This window comes from Zonotrichia albicollis, chromosome 1, assembly GCF_047830755.1.
Source record: "Zonotrichia albicollis isolate bZonAlb1 chromosome 1, bZonAlb1.hap1, whole genome shotgun sequence".
NCBI classification, from domain to species: Eukaryota; Metazoa; Chordata; class Aves; order Passeriformes; family Passerellidae; genus Zonotrichia; species Zonotrichia albicollis.
Genome location: NC_133819.1, coordinates 108,190,599 through 108,209,511, shown reverse-complemented (window position 1 = coordinate 108,209,511; position 18,913 = coordinate 108,190,599). Strand labels below are relative to the sequence as shown.

General features: G+C 42.4%; 1 protein-coding gene across 4 annotated transcripts in view; it reads left to right on the top strand.

Moving 5' to 3' along the window:
* The window catches only part of OSBPL1A (oxysterol binding protein like 1A), an 85,797-nt gene that overhangs the window by 57,011 nt on the left and 9,873 nt on the right, over positions 1–18,913 (top strand). For all 4 annotated transcript variants that reach the window (XM_014269630.3, XM_074549680.1, XM_074549668.1 and 1 more), the window contains 10 exons: positions 2,678–2,753; positions 4,326–4,460; positions 7,996–8,093; positions 8,776–8,958; positions 9,443–9,550; positions 9,642–9,731; positions 9,978–10,104; positions 13,015–13,131; positions 13,913–14,036; positions 15,705–15,795. In XM_014269630.3, the coding sequence (XP_014125105.1) occupies positions 2,678–2,753; positions 4,326–4,460; positions 7,996–8,093; positions 8,776–8,958; positions 9,443–9,550; positions 9,642–9,731; positions 9,978–10,104; positions 13,015–13,131; positions 13,913–14,036; positions 15,705–15,795 (1,149 nt within the window). The remainder of the gene's footprint in view (positions 1–2,677; positions 2,754–4,325; positions 4,461–7,995; positions 8,094–8,775; positions 8,959–9,442; positions 9,551–9,641; positions 9,732–9,977; positions 10,105–13,014; positions 13,132–13,912; positions 14,037–15,704; positions 15,796–18,913) is intronic.

The window sequence follows — 18,913 nt, the reverse complement described above, 5'->3', positions numbered from 1 at the left end:
TACCACATATAGTCTGCATGTTTATTCTAGGGAATTTTTTGTTGTTGTTGCTTTGGGATTTTTTTTTTTGTTTTGGTTTGTTTTTTTGTTTTGGTGGGGGTTTTTTATTTGTTTGTTGGTTTGGGTTTTTTTATGTAGTGTGCATCCTGCTGATTGTTCACAGAGTTGAGAGTAGACCTAATTTTTGTTACACTTTTTGGAAGAGGATTTGAGAGACAAAGTAATACAGTAAATAATCAGGAAGCAAATAACTTCTTTTTAAGAGGTATATTTTTCATCTGAGCCAAACTTAAAAAAAAAAAGGCAGAAAAACCTCACCCCTCAGAAAAGTCCAAGCAAACCCCCAAAAACTCCAGTGCATAAAAATGTTCTGCATGAAGTGCCAACATTTTATATCCGCTTGTCACTGCTGTTTTCCTCTTGTTGCTGAATTTTGTTGTCAGCTTTCCCTTTGGTCCCTGCACTGGAGGCCTTTCAGAATGCAAACATGTTGGTGTTCAGTTTCATGGGAGCCAGGAGACTGTTCAGGTTGGCATGAAAAGCAAGCTAAACGTGCCTTTTTCACTCCATATGTTTCCTTCCTCACAAGATTCCTGTAGCAGTTGATGTGTAATAGCTAATGCTTTGGGCAAGTGTTTTTTTGTTTAAGTAAAGGATCCAAAATAAATCTCATCTGTTCTACTGCACAGAAATTCCAGCAGATGTTTTTGTCACTTAAAGCTAAAATTAACTTCCCGAGTTGTTTTTGAAGCTGACATCTGGAGAGGAATTTTTGTATTCAAAAATAATTTGTTTAATCACAGGGAGTATGTCAAGGTTAGTAGGCCTCAAGTCTTGGCTGCCTGTCATTTGTCCACATGTCCTTACTTGTCCCTGGGATCTTCCTTGGTGGCTTGAAACTGCTTTGTTCTTTCAGTGTGTGTGTGTGTGTTCTAGAGGGAGGAGAGAACTGACTCCCACAGCAGATTTGACTGATATAGGCAGCAAATACGGATGAGTGGCTGAAACTGAATGCCAACCTTCAAACTGAACAAAAGGGCAGGTTAACTTTAATGAAAATGTAAGTTTTAGTATGTAAGGAAAGCAATTTCTTTGTATACTTCAGCAAACTAAGGGTTAATGTGTTTAACATGCAGAAGGACTTACTAAAACAAAAATGCCCACTTTGCTGACTGCCTGCATTAAAGGATACACAGGAAAAACAAGGTAACATTACAAGTGAAGATAAGACTGAGTCGTTGGTGGACACTGTCCTCTCCTGGACATATGTATCAAAACATCCACAGAAGTATGTTATTATTATTAAGGGTGATCTTTTTCACAAAATATTTTTGTCTCAGTGAAAATTCAGACTGGGGAGTGAGTGGTGGTGTGTTGGTCAATTAAAATAAATCCTCCTACCCACTCAGCCTCCGCAGGGGAGCGGAGTAAAACAAGTCGGTGTTGGGCTTGTAGCTACTTGCTAACGCTATAGTGTGCTACCATGAGGAGATCAGACATGACTGAGTTTTTGATGGGATGGGGCTTGTTTGATTTTAAGGAACATTTCTTGGTTTTGTTCTTTCTGAAAACTGAAGCATCAGCCCTGGTAAAGGTGTTTCAGTGGCAGATAAGTAGGGGAGGTAGCACAGCAAGTAGGGCTACTGAAACAAGCAATTTAGCCTGAGTATTTTTTTTCTAAAAGCAGTATTTCTGTTTATTAGAAAGGCGGGGTGGAGAAGGAAGGTACAGCCTGTTCACACTCTCTGAAAAAGATTGCTTTTGCTACCTTGAGCATAGAGAAGACAACCTTGGTTAGGATAGCAATACAATAATTTGGAGTTAACTAAACTTTGAAACTTTAATAATTCATGCAGTTTGAGTAAGCTCTAGGTAATTTTTATCTATTGATAAGAACAGAAAAAATGTGAATTTTGCTTGTTGGCAATAGCATCATGATCCAAAAATGGATTTGTGTTGTCAAAGGACAAAGGACTTTGACCAATATTTATGCCTTTCTAGAAGTAAATTGGATTAAGAGTTGAGCTGCTCAGCAGCAGTAAGAAAACTGACCAAACTGCGTGCTTGATTTCCGTGAGGCTGAGAAATGCATGCTGTGTTCTCAGCCTAAATGCTGGTCCCTGAAAGTATGCTCGTGACTTGTTTTGGGATATGTCAGCCCCCTGGAGAGGAGGCTGCTCCGTTTGCCCTTCTTTAGTGGTGCTGCTTTTTTCTGTTGTTCTGAGGGCTGGTTTTATACAGGCCAAAAATGTTGTGACCCTTCAGTGTCAGTGTAAAGGTGACTAGGAGAAAAACCCCAAGACAAACACACTGTTTTAACCCTCAGATCTGTTCAGACACAGTGAATATACTTTTGTACCTATTCAGTTAACTTCCACTTTCTCACGAAGACACAACTAAATATCTTACATTGTGAAAACTGTTCTGATGACTGCTGTAGACATTCTCTTCCGTTTGTGTTATGCAAAATTAATGGTTCTGGTTTTCAAGAAATTCGTGTTTCTTTGTAGGTAAAACAGTTCTAGTGCTTCAAAGTAGCACTGTTATTGCCCCAGGGATTTTAATTTAAAAATTGGGAAACTGTTCCTTTCATAAATAAGCACTTGCATTTCTTAGTCATGGTTAGTATTGGAAAACTTTTCTTACTTCTGCTTTTTTCCCTTGTTTCTTTCCACAGAACAAGCTTACCATCTCCAATGTTTTCCAGAAATGACTTCAGTATCTGGAGTATCTTAAGAAAATGCATTGGCATGGTAGGTAATCAGAAAGCTATGATAAAAAATGGGGAGTGATTGTTTTATTTGAGGCCCAAACAAAAACATTTTTGGGAGAAGAGGTCTTTTGTATGTGTTTTTTCGTTTGTTTATGGGGTTGGTTTGTTTTAGGTTGTTTTTTTTTGTTTTAATTTGTTACTTATGCTCTATTAATTTGCTTTATGCTTTTCCTTATTAAGAAGGTAGGAACTAGTCAGAGCAATATTCTTTCAGTAAAAGTGTCTTGACTTGAGCCTTTTAAATACTTTGCAGGGGTTTTTTTAAAATTTATTTTGACTATGGAAAAAACAAAACAACCCCAGAAAAACAACCACTTTCATTTTGCTTTTGTCCCTTCCCCTTAGTATCTGAGTCTTCCCCCTTCCATGGTGTTACTGCCCAGACGGTGGCCAGATCAGAGTTAGCTCGTTGGCACCTAATCTGCTTCCAGCTAGGTGTGAATTGAGAAGAGCTCTTCTCTCCATTAGATCCTACAATAGGCTGGGAATATTTGCTGCTGATAAACCTCTGTGAGTCTCTAACAGTAGTCTACAGAAGGGAAAGTTTGTGGGTTTAGTTGCTGTTGTTTTCTCCTCCTCCCCTTGGTGTAGTTAGGAGCAGCATCAAGCAATGAGGTGTGGAAATGCTGGGGAATGCCTGAATCAGCAGCTCCAAGTCTCCCGAGTTGATGTGAAGTGTCTGAGGCTTCTCCCAGTGTCTTTAGTGGAAAAGTGTTACAAAATACAAAGAACAGATTGAAAGCCTGCCTTGCATAAGGTATGTGCAGGAATAAAGGGTCTTAATTCTGCAGAGAAGTTGTAGTTGTGGGGGGCAGCAGAACTTGTAGTGGCTTGTACCAAAGCATCTGCCAAGGCTCCTGGTGCCAGGTGCTGCTGCTGTTATGGCTCAGGATGGTGCTGTTTGCCTCACCCTTGGCCAGCAGTCACATTTACAGCCTTTTAATTTGCTGTGGCAGGCAGTTTAAACCATTGCTATGTTATGCATTCAGAGGGCATGCTTTTTAAAAATGCAGAGAGAGAATAGATAGCATCCCAACTGTAGGGCTTCCTTTAAATTCTTATTCCTGTTGCAAACTCCCTTTTTTCTTCAGAATACAAAATCCCTCTTTTTACTCTTGTACCACTGTGTTTCCCTGTTCTTTCTTATTCTTCTCCCCCCAGTTGCCCACCTGCCTCCAAAAAAAGTAATATGTTTAAGTGGTTAGATGGCCTATGGTCTATGTCTGTTTATGGAATAATAAATATCTTAGTCTTTAAAAGGGTCCTTAAAACTTCTTTCCATGGTTTCATCTCACCTTCTTAATGCTTTCATTGATAGGAAGTTTGATGCTTGGTTTGCTTTTTGTTTTAAAAGTAGCCTTAACACCAGCACAGCTCTGCTTACTGAGCTCATAAGGGTTTTTACTTTCAGTATTAGCAGAGCCAGGTCAAGCACATTGCATTAACACTAAGAGCATAATTTATTTTTGTAATAAGCCAATTACACTTGGGTTACTGTGGGTCAGGGTATCTAATCATTCAGCCTGTAACAGGAATTTCATTTGTGCATCAGGAGCTGTCGAAGATCACAATGCCGGTTATATTCAACGAGCCCCTGAGCTTCCTGCAGCGCCTGACAGAGTACATGGAGCACACGTACCTCATCCACAAAGCCAGCTCGCTTTCCAGCACCACCGAGAGGATGCAGGTGTGTTGGCTTTGCTTGTTCATGTGAGCTCTTGCTCAGTGTTGTGGGATCTTTTTTGTTCTACATAGTCTCATTGTAAGAGGAGCTGCTGTAACTTGCTGCATGTTGAGTTCTCTTATTCATTTACTAGTTTTGTTTATTGTCCTGGTTTTCACAGGGATAGAGTTCAGTTTCTTCCTAGAAGCTGGTATGGTGCTGTATTTTGGATTTAGAATGAGAATAATGCTGGTAACACACTGTTTTAGTTGTGCCTAAGCTGTGTTTACAGTAATTTAAAGACTTTCTGCTCCTTGTGTGCCACCCCACCAGTAAGGACAGAAGAAGCAGGGATGGGGGCAGAGCTGGGACAGCTGGCCCCAACTGTCCAGAGGGATATTCCATACCAGATGGTGTCAAGCTCAGTACATAAACTCAGGGAAAGCTGTCTGGGAGCTGCTGCTCAGGATCTGATGGGCCATCAGTCCCTGGGTGGTGAGCCATTGTGCTGTGCATTACTTGTGATGATTGTCATTCTTTTATCATTATTATTTTCTCTTGCTTTTCTGCCCTATTAAGCTGCCTTTATCTCAACCTGCTGATTTCACCTTTTTTATCCCCTCAGTCTATCCCCCATCCCATTTGGGTTGGGGAGGGGCTGAGTGAGCAAATGTGTGGTGTTTATCCTGCTGGGTTAAACTACAATAGTCCTTCCTGGCACCCCACAAGGAGCAGAGCTTGAAGGGTTGAGATAACAATGAATCTGATCAGAGCATAATAAAGAAAATTCATTATAAGCACTTATGATATTAGTTTGGTAGTCTCTGGTTGCAATGTTGATTTATTTGCTGCTGTGAATGTTCTCTGAGCTGGGTTATGCAACATCAGACTTGCTGTATATGTTCCCTGCTGTGCTGTTTATCACCTCTGGGGACTGGTTTAAGGTTAACATTTTGTTGTACTTTGTAACACTCTTTTGATTCCTGGTGGTGTGTCTGAGCTGGCTCTAGTACTCAGCATTGTCAGCATTTCCACATCTTGGGAGCCATCTGTAGGAAACCATTCATAGTTACACCTCTTGCCTTTTCTTGTCAGAGAGCCAGTCCATGTAGGAGATACCTTCTTCCATCATCCCCTTCTCCTCCAGGCTGATTAGCTCTTGAGAATTTTGAATATCATCAGGAAATCAAATTCATTTGTTCCTTTGCTGCATCTCATGAATGTGTTTCTCATTTTGTTTATGGTAAAACAACTATTTGGGGATACCACCCAGAGATCTGCCCCAGGGCTGGAAAACTATGAGTGGCAGGGTGTGTGGGATAGTCTGGGTAAGCACTAGGATAGTGGGCATCTCTAATGTCTTGAAATTTCACTTCTAAGCAAGTGCAGAATCCTGAGAAATTAATAAAATGTTTGGAAAGGCTGGGGACGGTGTGGCTGGACAGTGCTCAGGTGGAAAGGGACCTGGGGGTGCTGGTTGACAACTGGTTGAACATGAGCCAGCAGTGTGCCCTGGGGGCCAAGAAGGCCAAGGACATCCTGGCCTGGATCAGGAATAGCGTGGCCAGCAGGAACAGGGAGGTAATTCTTCCCCTGCACTCGGCACTGGTGGGGCCACACCTTGAGTGCTGTGTCCAGTTCTGGGCCCCTCAGTTTGGGAAGGACGTTGAGATGCTGGAGCACATCCAGAGGAGACAACAAGGCTGGTGAGGGGCTGGGAACACAAGCCCTGTGAGGAACCTTTGAAGGAACTGGGGGTGTTTAGCCTGGAGAAAAGGAGACTCAGAGGTGACCTTATTGCTCTCTACAACTTCCTGAAGGGAGGTTGTAGACAGGTGAGGGTTTGTCTCTTCCACTGGGCAGCAGCTGACAGAACCAGAGGACACCATCTCAAGCTATGTCAGGGAAGGCACAGGTTGGACATTAGTAAAAAAAATTTCTCCGAAAGAATAATAAAGTACTGGAATGCTCTGCCCAGGGTAGAATCACCATCTCTGGATGTATCTAAAAAAAGAATGGACATAGCACTTGGTGCTATAGACTAGTTGAGGTGTTATGGCATAGGTTGGACTCAATGATCTTAGAGGTCTCTTCCAACATCATTATTCTGTGATTCTGTGAAAAAGTATGCTGTCACCCTGGCAATTCTAGAGTGACAGAACTCACTGCAAGGTGCTGGGGCCTGGCCCAGGCCTAATGAGCTCTGTTCAACACATCAGTACTCTCAAGGGCAAGAAGAGAAGGCCTCCAGATCTGACAATAGAACAAGTGGCACTGGAGCTACTCCGACTCCTGTCTGGCACCACTGCTGAACCTAAGAACCAACCTGTGCTGGTGTCAGTCACCCCTACACACAAGAGGAAGTGTTGGAAGCAAAAATCAGCTCCTTTAGTAAGGGATGAAGGAGTTTCTCCCAAGAGGGAGCAGGAGAAAGATGTAGAGAAGACAGGCTACTCTGAAGCAGGGCTGTCATGAGAGAACAGGAGGAGGAGAGATAGCTGCTGACTGGGGAGGAGGAAGGTGAAAGATTCATACATGAGGCAGTACCCACACAATCCCTGTCCCTGAGTGAGCTGTGAGATACACAAAAAGATTTCGGCTGAACACATTGTCACCAGCCAGCTCCAGTGTTGGGGTAATAACAGCCAGTAGTCTGGAATTGGAGGATAAGGAAGCCAATCAGGTAGGATCCCTTTTTAGGAACTGAGGCAGTGACAGAGGGATTGGAAAAGTGACACAAGTCACTGTGGAGGTGGCTCATGTCAGGTGTGAAGGAAAGATATTCCTTCAAGGGTGATGTTACACGTCACCCAGACAAGTGGAGCACCTTGGAGAAAGGTGTCAGTACCGGAGGGAAGCTGCCCTGCTGGAGGTGATTTATGAAGACCTGAATGACAAGCAGCTATCCAGAGATGTACAATAAGTCAGGTGCATGTGACCCGTGTGGTGGGAGTTCGTACAGGACCAGAACTGTCACAGTTTAAGCCAGCAGGCAGCTTCAATGCCAGACAGCCACTTGTTCACCCTGATTCCCCCCACCTCCTCCGTGGGATGGGAGATAGAACTGGGAAGGGGGTGAGGGGAGAGGAGAAGAAATAATAATTTGAGTATACAAAATAAGTGATGCACAGTGCAGTCATGCACTGCCCACTGACCAATGCCCAGGCAGTTTTCAAGCAGCAGGAGCCACTGGCCAGATTTCTTTCCCCTCTAGGTTATTTATATACTGAGCATGATGTCATATGGCATGGAATATCCCCTTGGTCAATGTGTCTGCTCTCCCAGCTGTGCCCCCTCACAATTTCTTGTTCCCCCCAGCCTGCTGGGGTGGTATAATAAGTTGAAAAGTCCTTGACTTTGTTGCTGGACATTGCTTAGCAACAATTAAAACATCATTGAGTTATGAGCATTGTTCTCAATCTAAATCCAAGACAGCTACTAGGAAGAAAATCAGCTCTATCCCAGCAGAAACGAGGACACCTGTCTGGGGAAGTATTTTGATATTCTGTAACACCATGGCTACTGTTGGCTAACTGTGTGACCTTACTCTTCCGAGCAGTGTGTGGCTGCATTTGCTGTGTCTGCTGTAGCCTCGCAGTGGGAACGTACTGGGAAGCCGTTCAACCCATTGCTTGGAGAGACCTATGAACTGATCAGGTAATGAACAGAGCTGCTGCACTGGAGAGGGCATTCCATGGCAGAGATGGTTCATTAGATCTGTTGGCTGGCTTGCAGTCTGCACTTGAACTCATAAACTTCCAGCCATTCTCCCAGCAGCTGCTGCGGGTGCATGCACTGCGTGTTGATGTTCACCAATTGACCTTTCAGTGGAGAGAAACTACTTAACTTTTCAATTCAGAGCAGGCAAATTAAATTTGCCAGGTATAAAAGCAAGTTTTAGCTACAAAACTTAATTTTTTCCCCTAAAACTTATGAATGAAAAATGTCAATGGTACATAAGGAGAGTGTACAGGAGTGTTCACAATATCTAATAAGCAGCATGAGTCTATTATTAGGTAGAGCTACACAAGGCAGATTTTCCTTTCAGTTAATATTTTGGCTTATGTTTAGGTGAAGATTTAAGAAAGAGATCAGTATCAAAAGTAGCTATATTGACTCATCAGATCTGGTAATTCTTGTTTCTTTTTTATATTAAGTCCTTAATTATTTAGGATGAGGATGTTCTGTGTTTCAGTTTAGCCTAGGCTTTTAATTATGTCTTGCACTGAGTGCAGCAACTATGCATGGATCCAACTATCCCTTTCACCCCAGGAAAAACAACTACAACTTCACTACACTTTATATGTAGGTACATAGTTTGGTTATCTTTATTTTACAGAGATGATCTTGGATTTAGACTTCTCTCAGAGCAAGTCAGCCATCATCCACCAATCAGTGCTTTCTATGCTGAAGGCTTAAATAATGATTTTGTGTTTCATGGATCAATTTATCCTAAACTCAAATTCTGGGGCAAGAGTGTGGAAGCAGAACCAAAAGGCACGATGACTTTGGAGCTTCTTGAGTAAGTGGATTGGTAATAATTGAAGGCGTACAGTGCCTCATCCTTGATGATTAGAGTGAATTAGTCTCAGGCTTAGGAATGGAGGTGTCCAGCACCCACATCCCAAAGCCTGAGGGCAGATCACTTTGTGGGGAGGAGGGGATGGGAAGATGAAAAGAACTACCATTGTTTCCCCATGCATGCTGCTAATAGCACCAGTGGGGACCTGGGCCTGGATGTTCTCCAAGTGCCTGGGCATCAGTTCTGCTAAAGCCAGCATGCCTGAGTCCTGTTGGCTTTCCTCACACCTTTCCATGCTAACAGTGATGACACCAAAGTGACTGCTCCAAGGAGCTGGTAAAATCAGTAGCAACAGGTTAATAAACTTCTTGGGTTTACTGACTTATTGCCATGCCCACTTCAAGGCTTGGCGTGATGATGGCTTATTGAGGACAGACATCCTGTACACAGATACAGTATTTTAATTTTTATTCCCTTCCCTTAGGCACAATGAAGCCTACACATGGACAAACCCTACCTGCTGTGTGCATAACATTATTGTGGGCAAACTTTGGATTGAGCAGTATGGAAACGTGGAAATAACTAACCATAAGTAAGTTCAGAGTGTGAGCACTTTCAGTTCCTGCAAGTTTGAAAAGGAAAATCATTTGGAAGTAATTAGTGCTCTCTTGTTTTGCCTTTAGAACTGGGGAGAAGTGTGTACTAAGCTTCAAGCCCTGTGGCCTCTTTGGGAAGGAGCTGCACAAAGTTGAAGGCTACATTCAGGACAAAAGGTAACAGCTTAATTCCAAATGGGAAACAAAAGACTGCCCTTGGTTTTGAGGGGAGCTGTAGAACTGAATGCCTTTACAGAGTCTTTCAAAGGCAAGAACCTGCAACAGCAGGGTTATGAATTCTGCAGTACCAGTAATGGAGTTTTAAAATTGCCCTCAAAAGGTCTTCTTTAACATATTTTTGTCTGAAGTGGGAAATAAATCTCTTTAAGCTCCTTTGTAAACTTAGTCTGCTTTTTATGACAGCAAAAAGAAACTCTGTGCATTATATGGCAAGTGGACTGAGTGTTTGTACAGTGTTGACCCAGCTACATTCGAAGCTTACAAGAAAAACGACAAGAAAAATACAGAAGAGAAGAAAAGCAGTAAACAGGTATTAATCATATAAAGAGTTGGGATCTCAAAAGCATGATCAGGCAGCTAAATATTTTAGTAGCGTTTAAGAGCATTACGATTTCCTTCACTTATCTTCTCTTTCCTGGCAGGATACAAAACAGATTGGATGAGTACCAATATTAAGGAATAAAATGCTTTTTCTCTCTTGAATTTGTATTCAAACTTACCAAAACTTGGTGTGATCGAAATACTGTCTAGTTTGTGACCTGCTTCTTCCTCCAAAGTTACATGGAGGAAATAACATATGCATTAGTTGGGCCATTTCTGATCATGTATAATAACATATTCTAGAGGGAGGATTTTGAGGGAGGATTTTGTTTCTTAGAAGAAGGACAGCTTAGTTTCTTAAATTGAGAAACTAAGATAGAAGATAATATTTTCCAGCTTTTACAAGGATTTTTTTTATTGCTTTCTATTAAATTTTCACAGCTGTAAAGTGCTGGCAATTTTTTATTTTTCTTCACAATTGATTTTTTTTTTCTCTTGTGAAAAAGCCTCATTCATAATTCTTCCAAACTTCTGGTTAGCAGTAAGCTTTTTGTTTAGGATGAATGGTGATGGTGACAACACACAACTTGGTGAAGAGCAGTCACTGGGACAGTAGTTTAAACAGGGATTGTTCCCCTTTGGTGACTGCAGCCAGGTTTTTTTTGTTTGTTTGTTTGGGTGTTGATAGTTTTTGAAGAAACTTATAAAGAAAAGAGAGGGAGAACTCTGACAGCACTTGTGCCTGTGCAGGTTCAGGTTGTTGCTGTGTCTGAGCTTGCTCCAGTGCTTGTCATCAGGGGAGTGGTAAAGCACTGGGGATTGCTGCTTCTCTGGGAGTCTGACCTGGAGAACTCTAGGGAGAAGGAATAAAGAAAAACACCCCCTGTGTCTTTGTTCAGCTGCCTGTTTGCATTTTCCAACAATGTTCAAGATGATCACTGCTTTTCACTTTGAAATGAAGCATCCTGTTGCATAAAGCTCAAGCTGCAGTGCTGTTCTGACTCTAGGAAAGTGCTTTTCCTACTCAATTATCAGAACTCTTTCTATGTAGAAAACTGAAGGCTCTGTATGAACTAGGCTAGGTATGAACCAGGTTACTCTGTGCTGAATATGTGCTCCCACTGCCCCTTGTCTGAGGAGCTGGTACATTCTATGGTTTTGGGGCATTTAGGTGAGCCAAGTCTCACTTAGTGTCTGGATGTGGTTTGTCCCTTCATGGGAGGGAAGGATTCATTCAGGCATGAAGGTACATGGCTTTTTTAACTTCTCATTAGAATTTCCAGATTTATGTAGTAGTTTTCCAGGTATTACTTCTACTACTTAGTGCTACATTGCTACCAATCAGGAAATGCTTCTGCCTTCCTCGAGGGAACCTGCTCAGATGAGCGTCCTTTTGCAACTTACCCCAGATTTTCCCCTGAATCCCTTTCATTTTTATAGGAATAAAACTTAGGGGAAAATAATTTTTCAGGGAACTAGACAAGCCTTCATGTATGCAAAGGTGATATTTTACTACATCAGAAGAGTTATAGTAGACCCACAGTTAGACCAGGATGGTTCTGCTCTGAATGAACTGGAGTCTTTTTTTAATCAAGATGAAGCATTTTGTGCAGAATTTTCAATGCAAATACATGGAAGATAATAATATAGGCAATAGCAATTGCCCTCACACGTGCCACATTTAGACACACCTCATTTATAGAGGTCTTGCTTTGGCAGGTCTGTTAACTATCCTCACATTGTCTGCACATTGTTCTGCTGACTTTCATTATTAGAAGCACGGTGAAAGGCTTCTCAGTGAAGCAGAATCCTTACTACTACTTTTGATTTTCTTGGAAGTGCCACACATGAATTATCTCAGAGGACAACTGGAGTGCATGTTGAGTACTGGATGTTTTCAGTAATATCTGATGCAACCATGGCAGAGCAAAGCTTATTTGCAGCAGGATTAAAGCTGCTGGCCTGTAGCCAAAGTATTTAAAGCATTAGTTGCCTTTAAGTTTGGTGTTAATCTCTGGTGATCTCTGAAACATGCTGCTGTTTTTAGCTGTGATTGTGACACCAGGTTTTCCTGGGAGAGCCTTACGCATTGTCCAGCATGGCTTTAGTTTGATCTTCCAGCATCCACTTCTGTGGTGGAATTAATGTCAGCAGCATCAGAGCCCAGCTGCTTTAAAGCTGTGTGTAAAATGGGAAATGGTTCAGATCTAGCTCAGGTCACACCTACACTGTGATCACCAGCTACTCTCCTGCCCCAGTAACCCTCTGTGGGTTTTTTTACTTGCTGGGAAAAGTCCTGTGGCTACAGCTGCCTCAAGGTTGTATGTGTCACCCTTCATCCCCTTTCCAGAAGCTGTAGCTAATTTAGGATATAAATTTCACATTTGCAGTTTGCCATTTCTGTGGTGCAGTGGTTAATGCAAAGGAAGGTTCCTCTCGGCACAGAGCAGTAGAAAGGGCTTTTTGTTGTGCACAAACTGGGCAGCATCTGCATGATGTGCTGGCATTTCTTTGTTGTGGAAGGATGAGGAATGTGGCTTCCATTCTTCACCTTTAATGAAGCAATAGTGAAGTTAAGTATCAGGCATGAAAATGCTTGTACTTGAGGAAAGAGGACATCTCTGAGGTGGAAAAATTGACATTTCTTAGCGCTTGAACATCCAGCTTACATCTACAAAGATGTTGATGCAAGAAACTGTTGGTAGAGTTCCACTGGGAGAGAATTGGGAGTATGTGTGCTATGTAAATGCCTCAATCCTTGGCAAGAAAAGTTTCTTTGCTGAAATTACTCACTTTTAGTCAAGGAAATAATTTTCTGTAAGTTCCAGTATTGGAATGATGGGGTGTAAATGGTTCATGATTTCAAAGAACCACTCTTTTCTTTGTGTGCTGCCTTTAGGTGGGCAATACCGAGGAATCAGATGAGATGCCATTGCCTGACTCTGAGAGTGTGTATGTTATTCCTGGAAGTGTTTTACTATGGAAGATAACTCCAAGACCTCCAAATTCAGCACAGGTCAGCTATGCTCCTCCTTATTGAAAGTGTGTGCTATCTTGTTACTCTGTATGGTTTACACAAAGCACATCCATTTGTTGTCTTTGTCATTAGCAAGTCTGGGTTTGCCTGTTTATTGCAACAAGCCTCCCCACCACAACTGTACCTTTCTAATGAGGGGTTGGAAGGATATCTGCCACAGGGATCAATCTAGGATTTGTGGAATTTCTCTGGAAAATGGGATGCTTCATGTAGATAGGGGCATGGGGCCTTTCCCCACCTCTTCTCTCCACCCTGCTTTACCCACTGAGGCACCAGCCTTGTAAGAAATCACACTGAAGTGCTTTATTAGAGGCCAGACATTTCCAAGGACAGACCTGCATGGCACAGGTTGGTGTGGGAAGGGCTGTGAAGCTGGAGAACCACTAGGCAGAATACAAGGGAATTCTGTGCAACTGAGAAGACAAAGAAATTGGTACAGAAAAGATGCCCCCACTGTATTAATCAAGGGGGACATCTGTCCACAGAGATAGAGAAAATACCAGTAGGACTGGAAAAAGAAGATAAGGGAGAAATAGTGCACTGAGTAATTGGATGCTGGCCTCCTTAAGCAGAAACAGTAAGGATCACCTACACTGCCTGACAGTGCAGTTTTGCTGGTATCTTGAGCAATCCTATATTGACTGATTAAGTAATACAAAAGCACTTGGATGTTTCTTTTTAGACAGCAGTTTCCTTTTGTATTTACACAGTAGCTAGAGGTGTCGTAAAGTCACCTTTCATCTTTGTCTCTGAATTTCAGATGTATAATTTTACAAGCTTTGCTATGGCTTTGAATGAGTTGGACAAAGAAATGGAGAGTGTCATTCCCAAAACTGACTGCCGGCTACGACCAGATATCAGAGCTATGGAAAATGGAGAAATAGGTAACTTCAGCTATGCGCAAAGGGGGTTTTGGTTTTTCTTAAAACTGAGGGACTGGGAAAAAAGTTGTTAGATGAACAGCCAGAGGAAGTAGCTCCCCATGCATTCCTCCATGATGCCAGGCAGTAACTCTTTAACACAACCTTCTGCAGGCTGTGTTGAGCTTCTGGTGTCACCCACCCGTACAGGGGATGGTTGGGATGGAGGTGATCTTCTTCATAGTCACCCATATCTGTGCTGTGGTTTAGACTCGTGACGAAAGCAGTGTTGATAAACAATGCCTGCATCGTGTTAAAGAAATACTCATGAACTTTTCAGTTTGTATGTTTCCATCAGCCCGATCCAGAGAAAGTGTTTTGTTGTGCCAGTTCTGAGAAATGCAGTTAAAACTATTAAAGCTAAAAAATACACTTGATGCAAAATTATACTTCACTGGGAGTTGAATGCTTCTGCTGTCCTAGAATAGTGAATTAGAAATACATGATGAGACTTCCAGTGAATAGTGTGCTTTTAAACCAACACTAAAGCAGGATGGCCAGCTTTGTAGACTAACAGTATGGGGGCTCTTGTTTTCTCTGGCTTGCTAACTGATTGGGTAAGTCATGAAACCCTGATTTGGTTTCAGCTGTACAACAGGGCAAAAACTATGAGACTTCTGGTAAGTAGTCTGAGATCTAGCAATAAAAATAAGTGTCTTGGTGTAACACAGTGCAGTTGTGCAGTTTTATTTCTTTTTACTCAGAAGCTGCTAACCGTTTCTTTGAGGTTTTTAAAACAGATCAGGGAATTCCCACCACCACTCTCTCCTGTCTGTACAACTGTTTTGTGGCCAGGATGATGGATATATTTGGTTCAGTGCATCCCCAGTAATTTGTCTGTGTAAATTTAAAGAGCAAATAACTATGCTGTTAGCAACAGACCATATTCCTTCATGATACACTAGAAGCATGAAGTTTGTATTGCAGCTAGTAATACACAGTGGGTTAGTAGCTGACAGGGAATGGCTGATAGAAATAGTTTAAAAAATCATTCTTGGAAAACTTGTCTATGAAATGTTTTTAGAGGATTCAGGAAAGTGAGATTGACTTTCATCTAATCTGCTTCTGAGTCTGACTTACTCCTCAGACCTTCTGATTGTCCTTTCCTGGCAAAGAGAAGCAACTGCTCTGCTTGTTTGGGATGCTGCATTACCAAAAAAATGAAGGGATGCTGCAGAGACAATTCTTTGTAATCTGGAAATGAGTATTCCATACCTCTGGTGATGAGGAACTAGGCACTAGTAGCAACTTAACTCAAAACTCAACAAGAAGCAGGTGGCCAGATTTCTGAAATAAATTGGTCATATCTTAACTTTCCCTACTGAAATAAATTCTACGTACGCCACCTCCCTTAGCTCACATTTGCTATCATGTAGACGTATTTCCATAGTCCTCAGGCCATGGATAAATATATATTTAGCAGTCTTAAAGACTAGGATGCCGCTGGCCGATCCTTTTGCCTGACTTTGCTCTTAGACTAAACCAGTAACCGTCAGTGTTCTGTAGATGGCTTTTTAAATGGACATTTTCTACTACTGCCCTTATTTATTTTCTGAGTCAGATGAAGTAATGTCCCTGTCTTATATATTATGCTTTAATATCTATATTTTTGTGTATTTTTATTCCTTCAAGATCTGGCTAGTGAAGAAAAGAAGAGGCTAGAGGAAAAACAAAGGACCGCCCGCAAAAATCGTTCCAAGTCAGAGGAAGACTGGAAGACGAGGTTGGTGCCCTTGCCTGTGTGTGTGTGGTTACATAAAGGCTTTGAACATTCAAGCTGGGTGACAGTCTCCACTGGTGACATGCAGTGAGTGTTGTGTCAGCTTGAAGAGCAGACAGACAGCATCAGGTCTGCAGTGCTGCCTTGTGTTTGCAGACTCTCTCCCAGCGGGATGTAGTTCCAGAGGGAAGGCCCAGGCTTGCTCTGGCTCCTTCTCTCACTGCTTGCACACCCATATGCAAACACAAACTGTTGTCTTCTCTGAGCACTTCTTGCTTCTGGCATGACAAAGATGGTACCTCTGAGGGCTGCTGGTAAGGACTGGTGTTGCTGGTTAGTTTTTATTGCCTCACATTTGCATGCCTGGCCAAAGAGAAGAGGAGATGCTCCATCCTTGTGAGCTTGCCCACGAGTTCTCAGCCCCATGGCTCTGTGCTGACAACGCTGTGTTCTCACAGTTTATCACCCAGTTATCCAAGACCCTGCCTTCTTATGGAGGGGGCCCCTAACTACAAAAGAGGAGCTAAGGGAGAAGTTAGCGTACAAGGGACCTGCCAGGATGTTTTGGGGATTTTCTTTAAACTACAAGGAGTCAGCTGGGAGCTGTTACACACAAGCTGTGAAAACCTAACCAGATGAATCAAGTTTGACCAAAGTCTATTTAAAAGCATAGTAGTGAGTTGGCATTATCTTCTCAGAAAAAACAACAGTAGTGCTAAACTTAAAAAAAGTAAGCTTCCTCTCTTCTGTATTACTAATACAGTCAGACACTCTGGATTAAATATCTTTAAAGTGTTTATAACAATAAATCACGTTTTTCTTTTTTTTTTTTTTTTTTTGAAATGAAGTCACCCATCATCCCAAAATCCCAGGTTTGGACATGTCTGCCTTTGTCTTTTTCCTATGCCTGCTCTCCTGAAGTGTTTGGGTTTGTTTGCATAGAGACTGATGGAGAATAACATCTTTGTGAAGGTTCTCTAAGTGCTGGACAGCCTTGCACCTTTCACTTCCTTTTCCAAATTCAGAGTGCTTCTAGCTCTCACCAGGTGTTTTCAAACCTGGGATAGTTACATAGTATTCTTCCAGGTGCCTGAAGTAGCTTAAATATAGCTCAAAGCACCTGAGGCTGGAAATTGGGGGATTCCCATAGAGCTGTGGTTTTTGGGTTATATAATTAGCACAGATTCCATTCACAAGGTTCTGCAACTGCTGTTGTGCATTGTGTAAAACTGTTCAGCACTAATCTGGGATATCCTTTAAGAACTCTTTGCTTTCCAGGATGTTCCTAAAGCTTTGGCAGAAAATTCCTGGTGTCTGATCTCTTTAGTAGGAATGCCAGGTGTGGCTATAAAGGATAAATGTTAAGTTTAAGGAGAGTTGTGCTCTGGGGGGAAAAGTGCATGCTGTGAAGAAGAACTGTCCTACCCATTCCCAGGTCATCTGTAGGTCTTATTCTGCAGTGCATTATGAGCTCAGATCTAAACTGCTGCCATTTCCCTGCACAGAAAAACAGGTTTCTTGCTTTGTCTAGTAGAATTTCTCCTTCCTAAGATGATTCTCCAAAGTGCCCAGTGATTTTTTTATTTAATATATATAATTTTATTATTCTGAATCCATTTTACAAGTGAGGTGTTTCTCAATATTTGATTAATGTTCAGAGTAATGAACACTGAATATTTTAGATGGTGACCAGTAATCTTAAGTCCTGAGTAACAATATTTAGTTCAGTTCTGAAGTACAGCAGTGGTCTGTTGATTTTCATGAAGTCTGTCCCATCTTCCCCACATCCCTGACTGATTCAGGTCTTACAGGTCTCTCAGGCTTAGTTCCTCCCACTGCCTTTCCCCTTCCTATTGAAGTAGGTGGACACTGGAGGAGGGGCACTCTGTCCTGACCTGTACAAGTGTTGAGGACACACTAATGAGCTGTGGGCTGGTAGAATTTCTTAATCTGAGAGCTGAGGTCACTGTGCTTATAGCCCTGTTTCACAGCAAGTGTTTGGCTTCAGCTCTGGAATGAGCTGCTGTCACCAGTGAACTGGACACCTAAGCCAGTCCAGACACCTCTTATTTGGGAATAGCTGACTCCTCCTGTGGGAGGAGCAGCAGGAGTGAGCTGTGTACAGTACTAGGGGTGAATGACTTCTGTTGACTTCAGTTAACCCAACCAGGGCAGCAGGTGAACACTGGAGTGTTCACCTGGTCAGTTACCCCCAGGAAGGCAGCACAAGGCATTTCTTGCAGCGCAGCTCTCTCAAGTCCTTTGAGCCAAGCAAGACTTGCCTGTTAGCTGCCCTGCTTTGTAACACAACCCTGCAGTACTGGTGGCCTTTGGGTTTTTGCCTTTTAAAGAGATCATGTTAGATTTGGTTCAAATGTGCCTTTTCTCTTCGGAAACATTGCTGGAGAAGGGAAGAGCAGAGTTAAACAGGCTGCCTTGCACACAGATCATTTACTTATGTGACTGTGGTCACTACAGTGAGTCACAGAGAGAGACAACTGGCTTCTGTGGTCAGTGAGAGGTGAAAGGAAGTTGAGGAGCACATTACCACAGAAACAGTTTCTACAAAGCTGGCTCGTGCCATAAATGTGGCTTGGCAAAATACAGAAGGAAGTTAAAATGCTTGAGGTCCGGTACTGTGCACTGCTGAGGCACAAGATTGAGTAACTGGGCCAAACAGAAAGTGGCATTCACTGTGTGCTATGTGGTGCCTCCAGATTAAGCAGGAAGAGGGAAGAAAGGAAAGAAAGCAGGTGCTCAACATGAGTGTTTCTATAATAACAAGCTTAGTAAAAGCTTGCAAGTAGCTCTGTGCAGATGGAATCAGCTTTCTGGGTATTCAGATTGAGTCTCCTGCTGCCAACAGTGTAACACAACAGAGTTAACTTGTCATAATCCAGAACTCCTCCTGCAGCCTGTGGGTGATGTTTCATCCTCATTGAGGGTAGCTGGCACACTTGTTCAAGTTTCCTGCTGGTCAAACCAAAGGGAAGGAAGCACAGGCAATGGGAACAAGGACAGGTCGCCTGTGAAGAACAGAGAGCTGAGTTATATACGGATGGGGTAAGGAAGGCCAAGGCAAAGCCAGAACTTGGCAAAGCATTGGAAAAAAAATAACACA